Source organism: Ranitomeya variabilis, chromosome 5, assembly GCF_051348905.1.
Source record: "Ranitomeya variabilis isolate aRanVar5 chromosome 5, aRanVar5.hap1, whole genome shotgun sequence".
Classification (NCBI taxonomy): Eukaryota; Metazoa; Chordata; class Amphibia; order Anura; family Dendrobatidae; genus Ranitomeya; species Ranitomeya variabilis.
The window spans coordinates 358,139,519-358,159,550 of NC_135236.1; the positions used below are offsets into that span (position 1 = coordinate 358,139,519).

General features: G+C 42.4%; 1 protein-coding gene across 4 annotated transcripts in view; it reads right to left on the reverse strand.

Moving 5' to 3' along the window:
* The window catches only part of BRD1 (bromodomain containing 1), a 94,381-nt gene that overhangs the window by 49,929 nt on the left and 24,420 nt on the right, over nt 1-20,032 (reverse strand). For all 4 annotated transcript variants that reach the window (XM_077264862.1, XM_077264864.1, XM_077264863.1 and 1 more), the window contains exons 4-7: nt 19,301-19,432; nt 18,575-18,703; nt 18,138-18,450; nt 17,543-17,806 (exon numbers count right to left, since the gene is read on the reverse strand). In XM_077264862.1, the coding sequence (XP_077120977.1) occupies nt 17,543-17,806; nt 18,138-18,450; nt 18,575-18,703; nt 19,301-19,432 (838 nt within the window). The remainder of the gene's footprint in view (nt 1-17,542; nt 17,807-18,137; nt 18,451-18,574; nt 18,704-19,300; nt 19,433-20,032) is intronic.

Here is a 20,032-nt window from a genome sequence, read left to right on the forward strand (position 1 = left end):
CTGGACGCGAACCGCGTTCCCATCGCGGTCCCCCATGTTTGTATATAATAGTCATCTTCATATTACAGCACAACTATTTCTTATATGAACTTGATACACTCCACAATATACTGTATTTGTGTTTCAGAGTAGACATCTAAGCCCTGAAGTGAATGGTAGACTGATTGGCATCCTTTTTCCTGGTCTATTACTGTGTATAGTGATCTGATATCCAGGGTACCTAGTATGCAATTACTTTTCCACTGGATTTCGGTTAAAGCCTCCAGTGTATGGCCGGTATCCTTAAGGTACGCTGGTATTAACCGCATGCACTTCTGCAAATGGATGTCAACGTATCTAGATAAATTGGCCGTTAGACTATTGATCCCTGATATAATGGGTCTACCAGGGGGGTTGAGTGTATCAAGTTCATATTACAGCACAACTATCTCTTATATCAAGATGACTATTATATACAAACATGGGGGACCGCGATGGGTACGCGGTTCGTGCCCAGTTATGCGAATATTTATGTCGCTAACTGGGAGAATACATATATCAATAAGGAAGGACAGCTCTACCCAGGATTAGTGATCTGGCGTCGTTTTATCGACGATGTTCTCTTCATATGGGAAGGTACTCAGGAGGATTTAGGTGTCTTCATTTCAGGTCTAAATATTAACCAATATGGCCTGGAGTTCACACCAACTAGAAGTACAACCAGTGTGAATTTCCTAGACCTGAAGATTTTTGTAGAGAACAGTCAGCTTCACACTAAGTGCTACCATAAAGAGGTAGACTCCAATAGTTTTATCCATATGACAAGTTGTCATTTACCGGTTTGGCTACAAAACATACCTAAAAGCCAATATACCAGGGTACGAAGGAACTGTTCGAATCTGGGTGATTATAATGAGGAGTCGAATTATCTAACCCAACAGTTCCTAGATAAAGGATACTCTAAGCAAATGCTGGAAGAAGTACGGGAGGAAGTGGCCTCACTACCGAGGGATGTCTGATTACAGAAATCTAATACTACCCCTGAAGTAGTGACGGCAAATATACAGCAGCAGATCCTTGAGCTGCCATTTATAACCCAGTTTCACAGTGGACATAATAAATTCACCAGTATTGTGCGTAAGCACTGGTCGGTCCTACAGAAGGATAAAGTGATAGGGGAGTATCTTCCAAGCAATCCTAGATTTATAAATCGTAAAGGTCAATCCTTAGGACACCTCATAGCCCCTACTACACGAATGGTCCTCGCAAATAAAGCAGGGGAGTTAGTAGTGTCTAATTACTCTAGGAAGGGTTTTTTACCATGTAAGGGGTGCTACGGCTGTATGCACACCGCTTTTAAGAAAACAAGACAATTAACATTCCTGGACACAAATGCAATTAAGCAATTTACGATTGAGGATTGTATATCATGTCATACCGCTGGGGTTATTTATTTAATCCAATGCCCATGTAAGAAGTTGTACGCTGGACGCACTAAACGACAACTAAAAGTACGGATTAGGGAACATTTTAAAAATATACAGAAGGGGTTTGTAGGACATCCACTCTCTCGCCATTATAGGGAGAAACATGGGCAATCCCTAAGAGACACATCCTTCTGCGGCATTCAAATTGTACGTCCAGATAAAAGGGGTGGGGATTTTCTCAGGAAAATGTCGCGACTTGAATCCCAATGGATCTTCACTCTAGACAGTTTATATCCTAAGGGACTAAACTGAGTTGGAACTGTACGCATTTTAACTAATATCATGGTACCGGCCTGTTATGGAGCAGAACACAGCCGTGTATTCATAAACCGGTTTAGGGTACTTTTATATTTATTCTTTCTTTATTCTTCTTGTTCTGTTCTATATTGTTATATTTTGGAATCAATTAACTAGTATAGACTTGTTTTATTAGTTTTAATTATTGTATAATAAAAATTGACTACGTGTAATATGTATTTTAGATTTGGATATGTAATATATGGCATTCCTGTTTCATTGTCATTTAAATTTACTTAATTGAGGTGCACCCTCTAGCGGTAGACGAGCAAATAATTCTGCAGAGCTTTTAAATATTTTATTAACAAAGTGATCCTATGAGATGTTGCAGTAACGGGGAGTAAATGTACTAGCCACAATATCGTGATTGCAGTTGGTTATGAGTTTAATGTACATACAATGATGGCGTAGTATGGTGGGTGGAGGTATGCACATGGTTAACAGAGCACGCAGCAGGGTGCCTGTTGTGTAGTCATACATATGGAGCCAGTCATTTGGGGGCGGTAACCCTGAGGAAGGAGTGCGTTACACTCCGAAACGCGTCGGTTTGCTTTTTGTCCTAGTGAGACTCCGTAGGCCTGTGACGTCACACGCTGCCTGGCAGCGGCGGCCATTTTTTTCAGTACAACCAGGATCGCCTCCGGCCGGGACGGTTCCTGGCTCTGTACTGTCCACTGGCACCAGGTCCTCTGGTTGGATATGTGGTAACCAGTGTGCGCCTACCTGACCGCCATCATATAGAGGACCATCCTCACCAACAGACTTCCTGTCCATTCTCGCGAATTGTCGCATGCACCTGGTGGTACACCTACTACGAGCCATCTCGCAACATCACTAGCTAGACCATTACGGTATGTGATTCATCAGTTACTTACCCTAACAGGTATATATGTTGTACACACTGATTGCGGTGTATTTTAATTAAAGGTGGGGATAGTGTCAGTCGACAGGTGACTAGACACTAGCTTATTATATTTGCCATATCGTGCAGTAATTGCTTTGTAAAAGGCGAACCGGTGACTAACCTATGTACTAATTAGAAAATACTTTTTAAACCCTTGTGGCGCGGTATTTATTCTATATCCCTAATTTCGAAAAATATTTGGATCACAAGAACCGTGCAAAGCGTTCCCGCATAGAAGAGTCATCCCCATCAAAGAACACAGCCAGTACATTTCAGCAGAATTTTTCATGTGCACTAAAAGAAATTGAGAAATTTGACCGTTCATCAAAAATAACAGTGCAACAAGCGATTCCTCTGTATCCTGACATTGTCAGAGATGTTGCCCGAGTGGTTACTGCTTTGCCACCAACCCAAGTTAGTGTAGAGAGGTTGTTCTCTGCTCTCAAAATAATTAGATCAGATTTGAGGGCATCCATGAAGGAGGATCTGACAGAAGCAATACTTTTTCTGAGGACAAATTTATAGATTTCTTCTTATTAACTGTATAACAGTGTTTATTGCATATTTACTTACAAGAGTTTAGAAAAGTTTATAAAAGTTATTTGCTATATTCTAATTGTATTCTAATAAATATAGTTTTTGCTCTAAGTGGTCTGATTACTTATATGATGGTGAGAAACTGAATAAGCACGATGTTAATGTTTTACAACAGTAAATTTATTGTTACTAATTGGCCATTTATGAAGGAGTCGGAGCTGGAACCTGATAAAATCCAGGAGTCGGAGTCGCAACTGTGGCTTACCGAATCCACAGCCCTGGCAGCTACTGTGTAGAAAAACAGCAGAGGGGTGTTATGTGAAGAAAAAAAAAAGCAAGCCGTTATAAAAATTCCCATCTTTGTTTTGTCCTTGTTAAAAAGTGAATGATACACATTTAAAACACTCAAGAAAGAGTTCCCTTTGGAGCATACTACGTTCTACTAGCATCTACAGTTGCGACACGCATTCTCTAGACAGTGGAGAAAGTCAACGATAGTGATACAGAGTGACAGTATGTTGAATATACTTGGTCCCTTGGTCCACAGAGGGGTACTAGGGGTCTTATATAGCTAGTTTACAGGGGACTGCTGGATACGTTTTTGGACAGACACCCATTGATGGCTAGATCCAAATGGACAAGGGATTTGGGAGACATATCGGATGATCAGTGGGAGTAGATTTTACAATATGTCCCTAGAATATCTATAAGTGAATCTGGGAGGGTGTTGCAGTTATTCACTATACATAGGGTATACAGGACACCTGTGTGGATGAAAAAAGCTGGACTAAGGGCGGACACTGGATGTCCGAGACGTACGATGGATTAAACTGATTCTTCATATGCTATGGTCTTGTCCAAGATTACAGGCATTTTGGATTGTGGTCCTAAATTTAGTGGAAAAAGTGACGGAAGCAACTATTACCAGAGATCCATTGACGTGTATTTTAGGACATCTAGAGGAGGTGGAGTCGGATGAACGGGGTAGGCTAGCAATAGCCAGACTGCTTTAAGTTGCAAAGAAGACTATCACGGAAGACTATCACATTGAACTGGTTAGATGAAAATCCTCCTACTAGAAGAAATTTGTAAATAGAGTAAATTTTGCAATCCCTATGGAGCGAAGCGTATACATGAAAAGAGGCACGATGAACCACTACGAGAATGTCTGGGGGAGCTGGTTGGACTTTCCCAGATTGGCTTCCGCAGAACTCGTCAAAAATAGGATATTAGGGTTATAAAAGAGTGTACAACTTTGTAGTACATGGATAAGGATTGTAGAAGCGTGACGGGGGGGGGGGGGGAGGGGGGGGGGAGGTTTTCTTGTTATTGGAGGGGGGGAGGGAGGTGTTTGGTGTATTTACATTTATTAAAAAATGGGGAAAGTATTATCATGTGTACTCTAATGCATGCTTATGTATGTAATGTTATCCTTTCTGCTTTCTTTAATAATAAGTATTTGATTTAAAAAAAAAAAAAAAAAAAAAAAGTGCATGATACAGAGAGAGCCAAGTTACCCATCATTGGCAGGTCTCATCTCACAGTAATTAGCGTAGAGGGAGGGGTAAGAGCCAATATCAGGAGGATGAGATCTGGAAGTGCTGGTGATGATGCATAACTCCGCTCTGCTCAGTCTCTACACAGAAGCGGATAAGATCAGTGTGAGGAGGAGGGTGTACTTTATTTGCCCCTGCCTGCTTATAATTGGTCAACCTCCTGCAAGGGAAGGAGTGCACACACCCAAAGACAAAACTGGCAACACCAAGTTAAACTTTACATTAATTATAACCTAAATTTTGCAAGCTTATATTTCCACAACGGATGAACAAAGGAGTAATTATAAAATAAAACCCTTTGCTTAGCTGTGCAGCTACTAATCCATAATGTGGCCAGTGTAACATGCTCAAACTGGTGAAAAGTTCTCTTCACACAGGGGTTGTATTTATTGATTTATTTTAAAGTAGAGTACATTGCTCCTCAGCTTTCTGGCCATAATGCTGGCCAGGGGCAATGCGCTCCTTAAAGGGAAGGTGCCATAAAAATAAAAATTTCCAGCGATTGAAAAAACTTAAAGAATTAATGTTTAAATTTTCTTAAAAAATATTATAATCTACTATATAATTGTCTAAGGCTCACTTCCGTCTTTCTGTCTGTCCTTCTGTCTTTCTTTCTGTCACGGATATTCATTGGTCGCGGCCTCGGTCATGGAATCCAAGTCGCTGATTGGTCTCGCCAGCTGCCTGTCATGGCTGCCGCGACCAATCAGCGACGGCCACAGTCCGATTAGTCCCTCCCTACTCCCCTGCAGTCAGTGCCCGGCGCCCGCTCCATACTCCCCGCAGTCACGACTCACACAGGGTTAATGCCAGCGGTAAAGGACCGCGTTATGACACGGGTAACTCACTCAGTTACCGCCGCTATTAACCCTGTGTGACCAAGTTTTTACTATTGATGCTGCCTATGCCTCAATCTAATGTTAAAAATAATTTAAAAAAAATAAAAATCATTATATGTATACTCACCTTCCTCCGCCTTTCCCGCTCCTCGCGACGCTCCAGTGACCGCTCCATGCAAGCGACAGGTTCCGGTGCGAAGGATGGTGTGCGAGAAGGACCTGCCATGACGTCACGGTCATGTGACCGCGACGTCATCACACCCTGGGACTGGAAGCTGCTGCCTGCACCGCACACAGGCGACAGAACTGCAAGGGTACCCTCGGAAGGTGAGTATATGTTTATTTTTTAACCTGTGACACATGTGGCTGGGCAATATACTACGTGACTGGGCAATATACTACGTGACTGGGCAATATACTACGTGACTGGGCAATATACTACGTGACTGGGCAATATACTACGTGACTGGGCAATATACTACGTGACTGGGCAATATACTACGTGACTGGGCAATATACTACGTGACTGGGCAATATACTACGTGACTGGGCAATATACTACGTGACTGGGCAATATACTACGTGGGCTGTGCAGCGTACTACTTGGGCTGTGCAATATACTACGTGGACATACATATTCTAGAATACCCGATGCGTTAGAATCGGGCCACCATCTAGTTTGTTTATAATTTAGTAAAATATGAAAAATAATTTTAAAAGGTTTGGCATTTCCACTTTTAAACACTAGGGGGAGCAGCTAATGAAATTTGACAAAAACCTAGTGTACAACTAGTTCACATTACTGCACTGCAGTAATTATGGGCGGAGTCTGCTGACATGGCTGTGAACACAGTGAGAAACCATTTTGTTGGTGATGGAAAGTTATACTGACAAGTAGACAGTCACCGAGGATGGCAGGCAGCAAGGATTCTGGGAGATATGTGGTGGAGGGAGCAGGGTGACAGCAGCACAGAGTATTTCAGGAGAGCAGTGTGCTGGTCTATGGGAGGCTTCACAAAAATCCAGGAAACATTTCTGTGGATTGATGGCCTGTTCTCATCCAGACTTTGCATGCAGACCCCATTCCCCTCCTCAGATCCTGTCTTCTCCATCCTGTCCTGGCGATGTGTGAAAGCGAGGCAACAGGCGCAGTCTGGGGTGACGCTGGGGGGAAATGTAGCCATATAGTAATGATAAACATGAGACGTCTCTCTTCAGCTGCCTCACCAGCCTTCCCCTGACTGCACCTAACTGGAGGTCATGCTGCCCCTTCTATTACCCCAGACCCGTGTGCAGCTGCTCAGCCAGGACCACCCTAGAATGGGTCCCCTTTCTGAAGATAATACTGCCATAGTGTTCTCACATAATACCGTCATACAGATCACACATAATACTGTCCTATAGTTCTCACATAATACCATCATATAGATCGCAAACAACTACGCCATAGTGTTCTCACATAATACCGCCATATAGATCACACATAATACCGCCATATACTTCACACATAATACCGCCATATACTTCACACATAATACCGCCATATACTTCACACATAACACCACCATATACAGTACAGACCAAAAGCTTGGACACACCTCATTTAAAGATTTTTCTGTATTTTCGTAACTGTGAAAATTGTACATTCACACAGGCATCAAAACTATGAATTAACACATGTGGAATTATATACTTAACAAAAAAGTGTGAAACAACTGAAATTATGTCATATTCTAGGTTCTTTAAAGTAGCCACCTTTTGCTTTGATGACTGCTTTGCACACTCTTGGCATTCTCTTGATGAGCTTCAAGAGGTAGTCTCCGGGAATGGTTTTCACTTCACAGGTGTGCCCTGTCAGGTTTAATAAGTGGGATTTCTTGCCTTATAAATGGGGTTGGGACCATCAGTTGTGTTGTGCAGAAGTCTGGTGAATACACAGCTGATAGTCCTACTGAATAGACTGGTAGAATTTGTATTATGGCAAGAAGAAAGGAGGCAAGAAAAACGAGTGGCCATCATTACTTTAAGGAATGAAGGTCAGTCAGTCCGAAAAATTGGGAAAACTTTGAAAATGTCCCCAAGTGCAGTGGCAAAAAACCATCAAGCGCTACAAAGAAACTGGCTCACATGAGGACTGCCCCAGGAAAGGAAGACCAAGAGTCACCTCTGCTTCTGAGGATAAGTTTATCCTAGTCACCTGCCTCAGAAATCACAGGTTAACAGCAGCTCAGATTAGAGACCAGGTCAATGCCACACAAAGTTCTAGCAGCAGACACATCTCTACAACAACTGTTAAGAGGAGACTTTGTGCAGCAGGCCTTCATGGTAAAATAGCTTCTAGGAAACCACTGCTAAGTACAGGCAACAAGCAGAAGAGACTTGTTTGGGCTAAAGAACACAAGGAATGGACAATAGACCAGTGGAAATCTGTGCTATGGTCTGATGAGTCCAAATTTGAGATCTTTGGTTCCAACCACCGTTTCTTTGTGCGACGCAGAAAAGGTGAACGGATGGACTCTACATGCCTGGTTCCCACCGTGAAGCATGGAGGAGGAGGTGTGATGGTGCTTTGCTGGTGACACTGTTGGGGATTTATTAAAAATTGAAGGCATACTGAACCAGCATGGCTACCACAGCATCTTGCAGCGGCATGCTATTCCATCAGGTTTGCGTTTAGTTGGACCATCATTTATTTTTCAACAGGACAATGACCCCAAACACACCTCCAGGCTGTGTAAGGGCTATTTCACCAAGGAGGAGAGTGATGGGGTGCTACGCCAGATGACCTGGCCTCCACAGTCTCCAGACCTGAACCCAATCGAGATGGTTTGGAGTGAGCTGAACCGCAGAGTGAAGGCAAAAGGGCCAACAAGTGCTAAGCATCTCTGGGAATTCCTTCAAGATTGTTGGAATACCATTCCTGGTGACTACCTCTTGAAGCTCATCAAGAGAATGCCAAGAGTGTGCAAAACAGTCGTCAAAGCTTTTGAATGTGGCTACTTTGAAGAACCTAGAATATAAGACATACTTTCAGTTGTTTCACACTTTTTTATTAAGTATATAATTCCACATGTGTTAATTCATAGTTTTCATGCCTCCAGTGTGAATGTACAATTTTCATAGTCAGAAAAAAATCTTTAAATGGGAAGGTGTGTCCAAACTTTTGGTCTGTACTGTAGATCTCACATACCAACATATAGATCACACATAATACCGCCATATAGATCACACATAACAGGGGGGAGAGGAGTGCATAGGAGAGGATTAGATACACGGCCCAGCAGTTAGTATCACATAGGAGGATTAGATACACAGCTCAGCAGTCAGTTTCACACCGGATAGAATTAGATACACAGCTCAGTCAGTATTCACACAGGACAGGATTAGATACACGGCTCAGCAGTCAGGATCACACAGGGGAGGATTAGATACACATCGCAGCAAATTATCACACAGGAGAGGATATGGGTAGGATTAGATACACGGCTCAGCAGACAGTATCACACAGGGTAGGCTTAGACACACGGCTCAGCACACAGTATCACACAGGAGAGGATTAGATAACACGTCTCAGCACAGGATCACACAGGGTAGGAATAGATACACAGCTCAGTCAGTATCACACAGGGTAGGATTAGATACACGGCTCAGCACAGTATCCCACAGGAGAGGATTAGATACACAGCTCTGTCAGTATCACACAGGGTAGGATTAGATACACGGCTCAGCCCACAGTATCCCACAAGAGAGGATTAAATACATGTCTCAGCACAGAATCACACAGGGTAGAATTAGATACATGGCTCAGCAGACAGCATCACACAGGAGAGGATTAGATACACAGTCAGCACAGTAACACACATGGGAGGAGATACACTGCTCAGGGTCAGCATCACAAAGGATAGGATTACCTCTCCCCCTCCCCCACTGATATTACTTCACTGCTGCAGACGCTGCTCCTTTCTCCCTCCTGTGCCGTCCTTGGTCTCCTCCTCCTCCTATAACAGCAGGGCTCTCAAGTGGAGCTCACAGATGCATTGTGAGCTCCAGAAAGATGGCACCTATCTCCTGCCTCTGCTGTGATGTGGACGGCTCAGGGGGCGTGGCCAGATCACAGCAGGGAGCAGCTCAATGCAAAGTATAGGGTCGGATGCCGACCGCAGATCTCTACGCCCAGGGCTGCCGTATTTGCAGAGTGTAAGTGTCGTGCAGCTACACTTACACTCCTGCAATGCAAAATGGCGGCGCACAGTGGCTGAAAAAAATAAATAAATAAATAATAATAAAAAAAAAATGTTAAAGTTAAAAAATGTAAATTTGTATTAAAAATAGTTGTTTATATAAACAATCATGTTTAATACAAAAAATAAAATGCGGCACCTTCCCTTTAAGATTGACAGTTCAAGTTGATGGTATTGGAGAAGCGCAGAGGAACTGAAACTGGCCAGATACAATGAAATGGCTTGTTTCAGAGCAGCACTTACATGCTCTAAAGCATTCAAGTCTTTGCAGGTGCACCAACAGTAGTTTTTTGCCCAAGTATGAAGCCGTAAGAAAACAATCTTGAAGAGCTGATGGTGAGCACAATAATAAAATAAAATATATATATATATATATATATATATATATATATATATATATATATATATATATATATATATATATATATATATATAGTTAGTTTATTTTTTTAAATATATAAAGCAAGCACCATACACGAATTGAACAATCAAGGCTAAAGTACAGCAGGCAAAACTGAAAAGGTTTACTCAATTGATGCAAGAATCTAACCCTCTACAGATGACACGGCTGAGTTTGAGGATAGTCTTCCACTACTGTATTTGTATAAAAAAGTACTTTGCTAGGAAAATGTTAAAATAAAAAGCAAACAGTCAGAATCCACAGGTCAATATAACCCAAGTGTAGGAGCAAAACCAAGACATTAGTGGGAAATGATCCACTGAGCACACCATGTTGTATTGCAGGGTTCCTGGAGCTCACTTAGAAAAAAAAAAAGAAACAGATACGCCCCTTCATGGCTTACCAAATTGGGCTGAAGGGTACAACATATGGCCCATTCATTGCTAGCTGAAGATGTGAGCACAATAGGATGCAAGTGAACAGCTGCTGGACATGGGCATCGCATTATCAAACAACACGCTTCTCAAACAGGTCCCTGGAAATGATGCTTTGGTGCCACAACAAAAAGAATAAGGAGGATAGCGCAAAGAAAGGACTTCAGGGGAAGAAAAAAATATAACAGCCAAATTACTGTTTTCCTTTTGTGAGCAATCATGCATTATTGCAGGGCTGAACATTTCATGCCTTTTCTATGGCTTGTTGCACTACATAGGGTTAACAAAGCCAGTAATCTGACACACAAGATTAACCCCTTAATGATGGCCAATATGTCTTAACTGACCTGAGATATAATGGAATAGCCTCCCCATACAGGTGACAATCCAGCAGCTGCCGGCTGTACACTATAGCTGACAACTTGCTGCATCAGCCACGATCAGTGTTTGCACCGTCCAAATCTGTTTAACCCTTAGATGCTACTCTCAATAGTGACTACATCATATAAATGGTTAACAGTGTGGGGCTTCCTATTTATCCCAACTGGTGCCCTCAGATCATGGTTCTGTGGTCCTAATGTTTGTCATGACAATTCATTACCTAGTAGCTTAGAGTCAGCTGGCTGAAGTAACCTGTTCAGAAGTTAGCGGCATTCAGATTGTAAAAATACACATTTTTCATTTCTGTCATGCCACTTTGTATTAATTCCTGAAAAGCACCTGAAGGGTTAATAAACCACCTGACAACAGTTTTCAATATGTTGAGGGATAGTGTTTTTAAAATGGTATCACTTTGGGGGGTTCCCCAATATATGGGACCAAAGTCACTTCAAACCTGGACAGGTCCCTAAAAAATAAATGTTGTAAATTTTCTTGAAAAAATGAAAAATTGCTGCTACATTTTTAAACCTTCTAAAATGCAAACAAAATAAAATAACATTTTACAAATGGTGCTGATGTAAAGCAGACGTGAGGGAAATGTTATTTATTAATGGTTTGCTGTGGTATGACTATCTAGATTAAAGGGATAAAAATTTTAAGTTTGAAAATTGCTAATTTTAACATTTTTCTCAAATTTCTGATATGTTTTGTCTTTATTTATAAAAAATATCAACCTAAATTTTCCATTATCAAAGTATAATGTGTCACGAAAAATACAATCTCAAAATCACTGGGATTTTTTTGTAGCGTTCCAGAGTTATTACCACAAAGTGACATTGGACAGATTTTAAAAATTTGGCTCCGTCACTAAGGGGTTGAAACAAAAACAAAAAAAATCTGAATACACCTAGTCATCGCTCTTGGACGCCTGACAGTTTGGGAGATTCATGTAAGCACAACAGAGAGCAGAAACATGCCTTAACCCCTAAGGGTATGTGCTCGTTGAGCGTGTGTACTCGTGGCTCGCGTTTTCCTGAGCACGCTCAGGTGGTCTCTGAGTATTTATGACTGCTCAGAGATTTAGTTTTCATCATGGCAGCTGAGTGATTTACAGCTGCTAGCCAGGCTGAGTACATCTGGGGGTTGCCTGGTTGCTAGGGAATCCCCACATGTAATCAAGCTGGATAATAGCTCGGAGACCACCCGAGCGTGCGCGGGAAAACCCGAGCAACGAGTACACACGCTCATTACTAGTATGTGCCCATGATCCGGAGTTGCTGTGGGTTTGATGTCTACTATGCGACCACAAACACATGTGGCTCACCCATGGAGACGGACATGCAGCGTGTCTTTCCGGACCGCAGCATGGCAAATTCTTTTGCAGAGACACGAGTCTTTGCAAGAGAAATGACATCAATAGTATGCATTAGATGTGGTGAATCCGCACGGTTCAGTGAACACATGCAGATTCACCTGCGTTCAATAGATGACAGTGCTTTCCAGATCGTGGGTCCCCGGCCTTAATGACCACGGCTGAGACAGCCTTAATAGCAACTTTATTTTTTGTGTTTTCGCCTCTCCACATTTATTTGCGCAACTTATTTTGTTTTGTCTGATGTAGCTGTAAGAGGCCTTATTTTATGCTATTTTTTCACACTATTTAGGGGTTCAAATCAATTAGATGTAGCATTTTCTTTTATGCCAATACATAATATTTATACTGTTCACATTTACACTAAGTGCTTGTTTCAATTTATCCAGCCCCTTCTAATGTGGCAGTTGAAACGGTAGAGGGAAACTGATGTGGGAACAGATTGGATCCCATGGTTTGCTATGGCACTGTTCATATTCTTAGAGCTGGACTGCTCCCCCAGCTCCACCTACTTCAGTATATAATGTGTGTGCGTGCGTGTACACACACACTATTTAACATGCATGCACCAGAAGTGCGTCAAACCACGCCCATCGGCCCCCGTCACATGATCGCGGGTTGCTGATGGGTTGGCATGACAACAAGGGGTCTGCAGGAGACCCCTGTGGTTGTCATAGCCGATCTGCCATGAGCGCCGCCCAGTGGTCAGTGCTCATAGCAGATGGTCATTTTAGCTTTGTGTAGCAAAAGCTTTATCTTCAAGTCTCCTACGGAGTCTATTGAAGCGTGTAAAAAAGGGGTGGGGGGGGTGGGGGGGGAGTCTTAAAATTAAAAAAAGTCCGAATCACTCACATTTTGCCCCATTCAAAAAAAAAAAACTAAAATAAAAATTTATTTAAGGATAGGGATGAGGGGGCCCGTGCATACCTGGGTTAGATAAAGAGAGTTATGTACCAGAATTGGGGATATTAATATGGAATCGACCACATTTTACTCATTTTTTTTTCTATTTTCCTCCTCTAAAACCTAGGTGCGTCTTATAGACCAAAAATATGGTTTTTATGGCCTAAAAAAAAATTATTGTTGCAATTGTGTATCATTGAAAATTGGCAGTTTCTTCTGTAGCCCCTGTGCTGCAGTCTATTGCTGACTGCAGCATGAGTTATCAGAGTGTCGATCAGTGAGCAAGTTCTCATGAGAGACTAACACTTACCTTCCTTTTTGAGAACTCCACACCAATGATTTATAACGAGATGTTGAGATGAACTCTGGTCATAAATCAGTTCAAAGAAGAAAGGAAGGCAAGAGTTACAATCTCTCCCATCAGAACCAGCTTAGGGGCCATATCTTTTTAGGCTGTCACAGACAGGTCATATACTACTAACAGTATCACAGTAGTAAAGCATTTTTCTAGAGATAGAAGTATAAACTAGTTACAGTAGGTCATGTGTAATAAAAAAAAAAAAAGGATACATAAAATCTTAAAGGGTTGACCCCCACCAACTCAGAGAACTCTAAAAATGGAGAGGATGTCCAGCATGTGCTGCTGTGCCTTACTCGTTCGCTATGGGATTGCCATAGTCAGTACAGAGCTCAGTCATTTCAAGCATCCTCGTTCTTTGGGTCAGTGGGGGTCAAGGTGATCATACCCGTGGCAGGCAATAAGTTATTCCCTAATTTATGGAGAGAAGCTATTTGACAAACTCTATACAAACGCTTTCAATCCTAAAAGTGAAGTATAAGTAATTCTCCAACAATTTCAGAAGCGAACTGCAGTCGGAGATTCTGTTATAGAGACAAGCATTTGTATATACAGCAGGTCCGTTCTTTACTAGCATTGTATCAAGAGAGGACAAGAGAACACGAGTGCTAATAGGGGTAACATTGGTCATGTCAGAGAGCAATCTGTCCCAGAAATAGAGGACTGGAGAAGTGTGGCATAAAACCAAAACAAGCTTAGAAAAGACATTGTTTAATGTAAGTTGAAAAGCAACATTTTCTTTCCCAATTGAGGCCACAAAAATTGTTAAATTCTGCACAGCCGGGTCAAAAAACTTCTTAATTCAAATTTATTTTTAGCATCCTATAAAAAAAATATGTATCTATTGGTACGCCATTTTAAACGCCCCTTATATCTCCAGCAGTAGGCACCTAAATAATTTCCCCAATTATCGCAGCCAATGCTCCCATGAGTCACTGCAGTCTTCCTGCCCCCAGAGTAGTCGGAGTAAGCCCTGCTGTTCCCTAGTGGTCACAGTCACAGATCCCTCCCACCTCCCCCAAAAGTCACAGCGGTCTTCCTGCCCCCAGAGTAGTCGGAGTAAGGTCACTTCACTGAATGGTTGGTTTTATAGTTATCCCCAATATTATAATTCACTGTCTAATCCAATTGGAGTAATTTATTAAACTATCACCTTTATGAATGAATTTTAAGGCCATGTTCACACTTTGCGGTTTTTACCGCGGATCCGCGGCGATTTTGATGCTGCGGGTCCGCAGCAGTTTCCATAGCGTTTACATTAACATGTAAACCCTATGGAAACCGCAAACCGCTGTGCACATGCTGCGGGAAAAACCGCGCAGAAACGCAGCGGTTTACAACCCGCAGCATGTCACTTCTTTGTGCAGAATCGCAGCGATTCTGCACACATAGAAATGCATTGATCCGCTTACTTCCCGCATGGGGCTGTGCCCACGTTGCAGGAAGTAAGCAGATAATGTGCGGTTGCTACCCGGGGTGGAGGAGAGGAGACTCTCCTCCAGGCCCTGGGAAGCATAAATAGTGTAAAAAAAAAAGAATTAAAATAAAAAATGATGCTATACTCACCTCTCAGCGCTGCACGCGGCCGTCCGGTCTCAGTTGCTGTGCGAGCAGGACCTGCGGTGACGTCGCGGTCACATGACCGTGATGACGCCACGGTCACATGACCATGACGTCACGAAGGTCCTTCTCGGCACAGCATCTTTGGAACCGGAGCGCCGCGTGCAGCGCCGAGGAGATCCGGACATCAGAGGGTGTGTATAACCAATTTTTATTATTTTTAACATTACTATTGATGCTGCATATTGCTGCATATGCAGCATCAATAGTATAGGAGTAATCCCGCAGCGGAAACCGCGGAACAAACCGCGATAAATCTGCAGGGATAACCGCAGTGGTTTTGCCCTGCAGATTTATCAATTCCGCTGAGGGAGAACCCGCAGAGCACGCCGCAAAGTGTGCACACAGCCTAAAAGTTCCGTCACACAATTAGTTTGATTGAAAACTTAGTTAACGTCTCACAGCCTAGACATTGAACTACACTGACAATTATTTGGTTAGCCCTATATTAAGAATATATTCAGGTGCAATAAGGGGTCTCACTTCTGACACCGCAACAGTCTGATTTAGGAAACAACTATGTCAGAATTGGGACACCTCATTGCACACCTTAAATTATTATTAATATAGGGTTAACAAATAACTGAACTACACTAACAAGCTCTAGTTCTGTGAGATGTTAACTAGGTTTTTAATCAAAACTAATTGTGTGACTTTAAAATATCACTTATGATTTAATTTTATTAATAAAGAATTAAAGTTAGGCTACATTCACAGGTTCAGAATTTAATCAGTTTTTAATTTCAGTATTTGTAATCCAAAAACCAGTGGGTGAGAAATACAGGGGTGGTGACGTGTTTCTATTATACTTTTCCTCGGGTTGTTCCTTCTGATTTTGGCTTACACATACTGATATAACGTACAGACCAAATACTGAACTTGTGCACGTGGCCTAAGCCATTTTATTTTTCCGGTTTTCACAGCCACCGATCCCCTCCAAATCACCCAAAACCCCCAGAATTGACAGCTATCTTCCTGCTCAAAGTGTAGTCAGTGTAAGCCCTTCCATTTCCCCAGTGGTCACAGCAGTCCATAGCCCTGACAACCTAGCACCCCACACCATTTTCTCACTTGATTTGCAGATTTCTTCTAAACATGATCTACGTAGATTTACAGCTACATTTAAGGGAACCCGTCACCTCGTTTTGCCAATACAAGATGCGGCCACTGCCTTTCAGGGCTTATCTACAGCATTCTGTAATGCTGTAGGATAACCCACCGGTCCAACCTGAAAGAGAAGGAAAAACAAGTTAGATTATACTCACCGGGGGGGAAGCGGTCCGGTCCAATGGGTGTCGCAGGTCCGGGTCCGGCACCTACCACCTTCATGCGACGTCGTCATCCTGCTTGCTTTGTGCTGCGCTCCTGCGTACTGGTCTGCCCTGTTGAGGGCAGAGCTAAGTACTGCAGGGCGCAGGCACTGGGAAAGGCAAAAGAAGCCCAGCACCTGGACACTGCAGTACTTTTCTCTGCCCTCAACAGGACAGATCAGTACGCCGGAACAGGAGTGCAGCACGAAGCAAGCAGGATGAAGACATCGCATGAAGATGGGAGGTGCCGGACCCGGGACCTGCGACACCCATCGGACCAGACCTCCCCCGGGTGAGTATATTAAAGCTTTTTTTTCCTCTTTCAGGTCAGATAGGGGGCTTATCTACAGCATTATAGAATGCTGTAGATAAGCCCTGAAAGGCAGTGGCTGCATCTTATAGCGGCAAAACGAGGTAAAAGGTTCCCTTTAAATGACACATTACTAATAGAATGTATTACAAAATTACAAAAACACCTCACAAAATGGTATTCAGCAAGGGGAATTTAATTTGTTCTATTTTATACTGTCAGAAAACCAGCTTGATGCACAAGGGTTGGATTTATGGTGAATATTTCTGTAAAAATCTGCAGGAGGAAGACCTGATTAGATCTCTAAACATTCACAGATTTTATGGCCCATGTGCACCTACCCTAAGGCCTCATTCACATGTCAGTGTGTAAATACAGACTTGCATTGTCCCATTCAATCTGTGATGCCAATAAAAAACACGGACATGTCTCCGCAGGTTTTGCATGGACACTGTCCATGAAAAAATCACAGATCATAATGGGCATGTTGCGTCAGTGAAAAAAAACGAATACAATACATCTATGCAACATGGACGTGTGAATAAGGCCTTATTTGAGATGCCCATCCAATATGACAAAAAGCCAGCTACAGTTAAAAGACAGCAGCATCTTACCATCTTCTTCGCCATCGTTCTCCACTATTGACCCGTTCTCCTCTTCGAAGCTTCCAATGCCAGATTCTATCTGTGGGGGCTGAACATGCTGCTGTGACAGTAACAGCCGTACATTACTAATCTCCCTCTTTAACAATTTTAAGCGTTTACTTCGAGATCCACTTGATTTCATAGCATAAGTCAAGTCTAGTTTCTCCAGCATCTCTTTCAGTTGTTCTTCCAAGGGCATGTGGACACGATTACTAGGATTCAGCAGCTTATCAACTGCAGAAAGTAAGGAAAAAGTCAGATAACTAAAAATTCCTATTCACCACTGTATTTCCCAGCTACACCGGTATAACACATAAAATACAGTCAAACCTCAATTCAGATCTCCAGCTGGTGACTGATATTGTGGCTCATCCTGCCGCCTGCACAGAATTCAATTCAGTCTAAATTGGTCAAACATGTGCTGATAGTTTTATTAGTATATCCTTAAGTGAAATGGAGCTCGATTTTACTGTTATAAAGCTCCAAATCCCCAGCATATCCTTAGGGTTAAACTACTACAAGATTAGAAAACATGCATTAACATACAAAAAAAAAAAACCCTTACCATCTTCCCACGAGAACTGTGGTGGTGGTTCAATTTTTGGTGGTTCTGGCAAATGTATCCCCGTCTCTTCATCAAAACCAACGGCGTTGGCATCTCGCCTTGCTTGCCTTAACAAAACACCGCCTTGATCCCTCAACCGAACGGCAGCACGATAGAACATGGTGTCCTTGGCATTATACTTCATGCAGTTCTCAATGATGAGATTGAAGTCCTCTTCAAACGCATTTAGATTTGGGTACCTCTGCTCCTCCAACTGTTTCTTCATGGTAGAAAAGTCCATGGGATGTTTGATGTGATCCAAATAATCAGGAACCTTGAAGAAATATGTTGTGAAAGGCTCATCAGAAACATACGTTTTACTCTGAGACGAGATTATGTGTAGGGGTGGAAGCAGGCTAGTACACATTATCTATCAGGCATCAGCCGCATACACCCACCTCGGAAAGATTCACGGGCTGTGCAAATATGTGAGCTGGATCCTTCTCCTGCAGTTGTTCGAGCAGCGATCGCAGTATTACTGTCAGTGGTGTCAACTGCAGCTCCATAGCCACCTGCTCAACTTTAACCTAAGGAACAAGGAATATTACAAACTGAACGTCCTACGTGAAGAGAGGATGGGGTATTTGATAGATGCCAGTAATGAACCTATAGCACGCTAGAGTCCCACACCTAGCCCGAAGCAGAAAAGCATCACTCTGATAGAACCTAGAGGAAGAGAATCTTGGTGGAGAAATAACAAAGACGACACGTTGGGGCAGAGTAATGTTCGACTAGAATGTTTGTGAAGAGGCGCCAATGTTATAACTGTGGTTCATGCAGGATGAAAAATTTGGTGCAGTTTTAGACCCTTACTTTACATCAATCTTTGAGAACTCTTGTATTTTAAGCCACTCGTCCTTGGCAAATGAGTCTCAAAAAAGATTCTAAAGCACATAAATATTGTATACAAATGCAAGCACACACAAAAAAAGCATGGTAGCCACACTTTTCTACACAGTGGGGAAAACATGTCAACAGGACAGTGTTGATATATGCTGCGTACATGGGGGACTACGGACATAGAAAGAAAAACATCAGGTGAAACTACAGACTCGCGTGTGCACACATCAAGTAGCACCGGACGTACAATCATCCGAGGGGTAGATGGAATAGAGAAGTAGTACCTGTTCACGTTTTAACTTTTCCCTTTTTCGGATAAGTTCAATAAGTAACCGCGCTCTCTCAAGGTCATGCCGCAACCGCTGCCAGTATTTTAACTTCTTTTTCAATGCCTGGACTTCCTCATCATCTTCTCTCTGAAACAAATGAACATGATGAAAAGAAAAAAAGAATCTACATGAAATATATACTTGTAGTCAATATCAAGACACAGAAGTATTGGTAATACAGGAAAGGACAGACAATTCTGCGGGAGGGAATCAGTCAATATGTGAAGGGAGGGTACAAAGGATCACTTTTTCAGGACAGTATGACCTCCAAATCTTCTGCTATTACTCGTTTATTTCCAGATTTGTTGCAATTTCGCTTAAAGCTGGACAATCCCTTTTGTGTGATCATCAACTAAATGTAGAGATGCTACTGTTCACTAAACCCAAGATGCATCTTAGGAGCTGAATAAATTGAAGGGTGTAGAGTTTTAGGTTATATCCATAGAAGTTAGAGAGCAGCTGTTGGCCTAACATTTGCTCAATGTATTCATCCCAACCCCCCAAATACAGTCTGAGTCAGCTGGTTCATGTGTGGTATAGCGAGAGGGAAGTCATCAGCAGAGATACTCTGCCACCAATCTGTTCTGCCAGTTATCTTCCCCAGTAAGGGAAGTCAGGGTAGCATAGTATACAATAGATCAGGGGTGGGCAATACATTTTCTCGAGGGGCTACGTGAGACCGTCAAC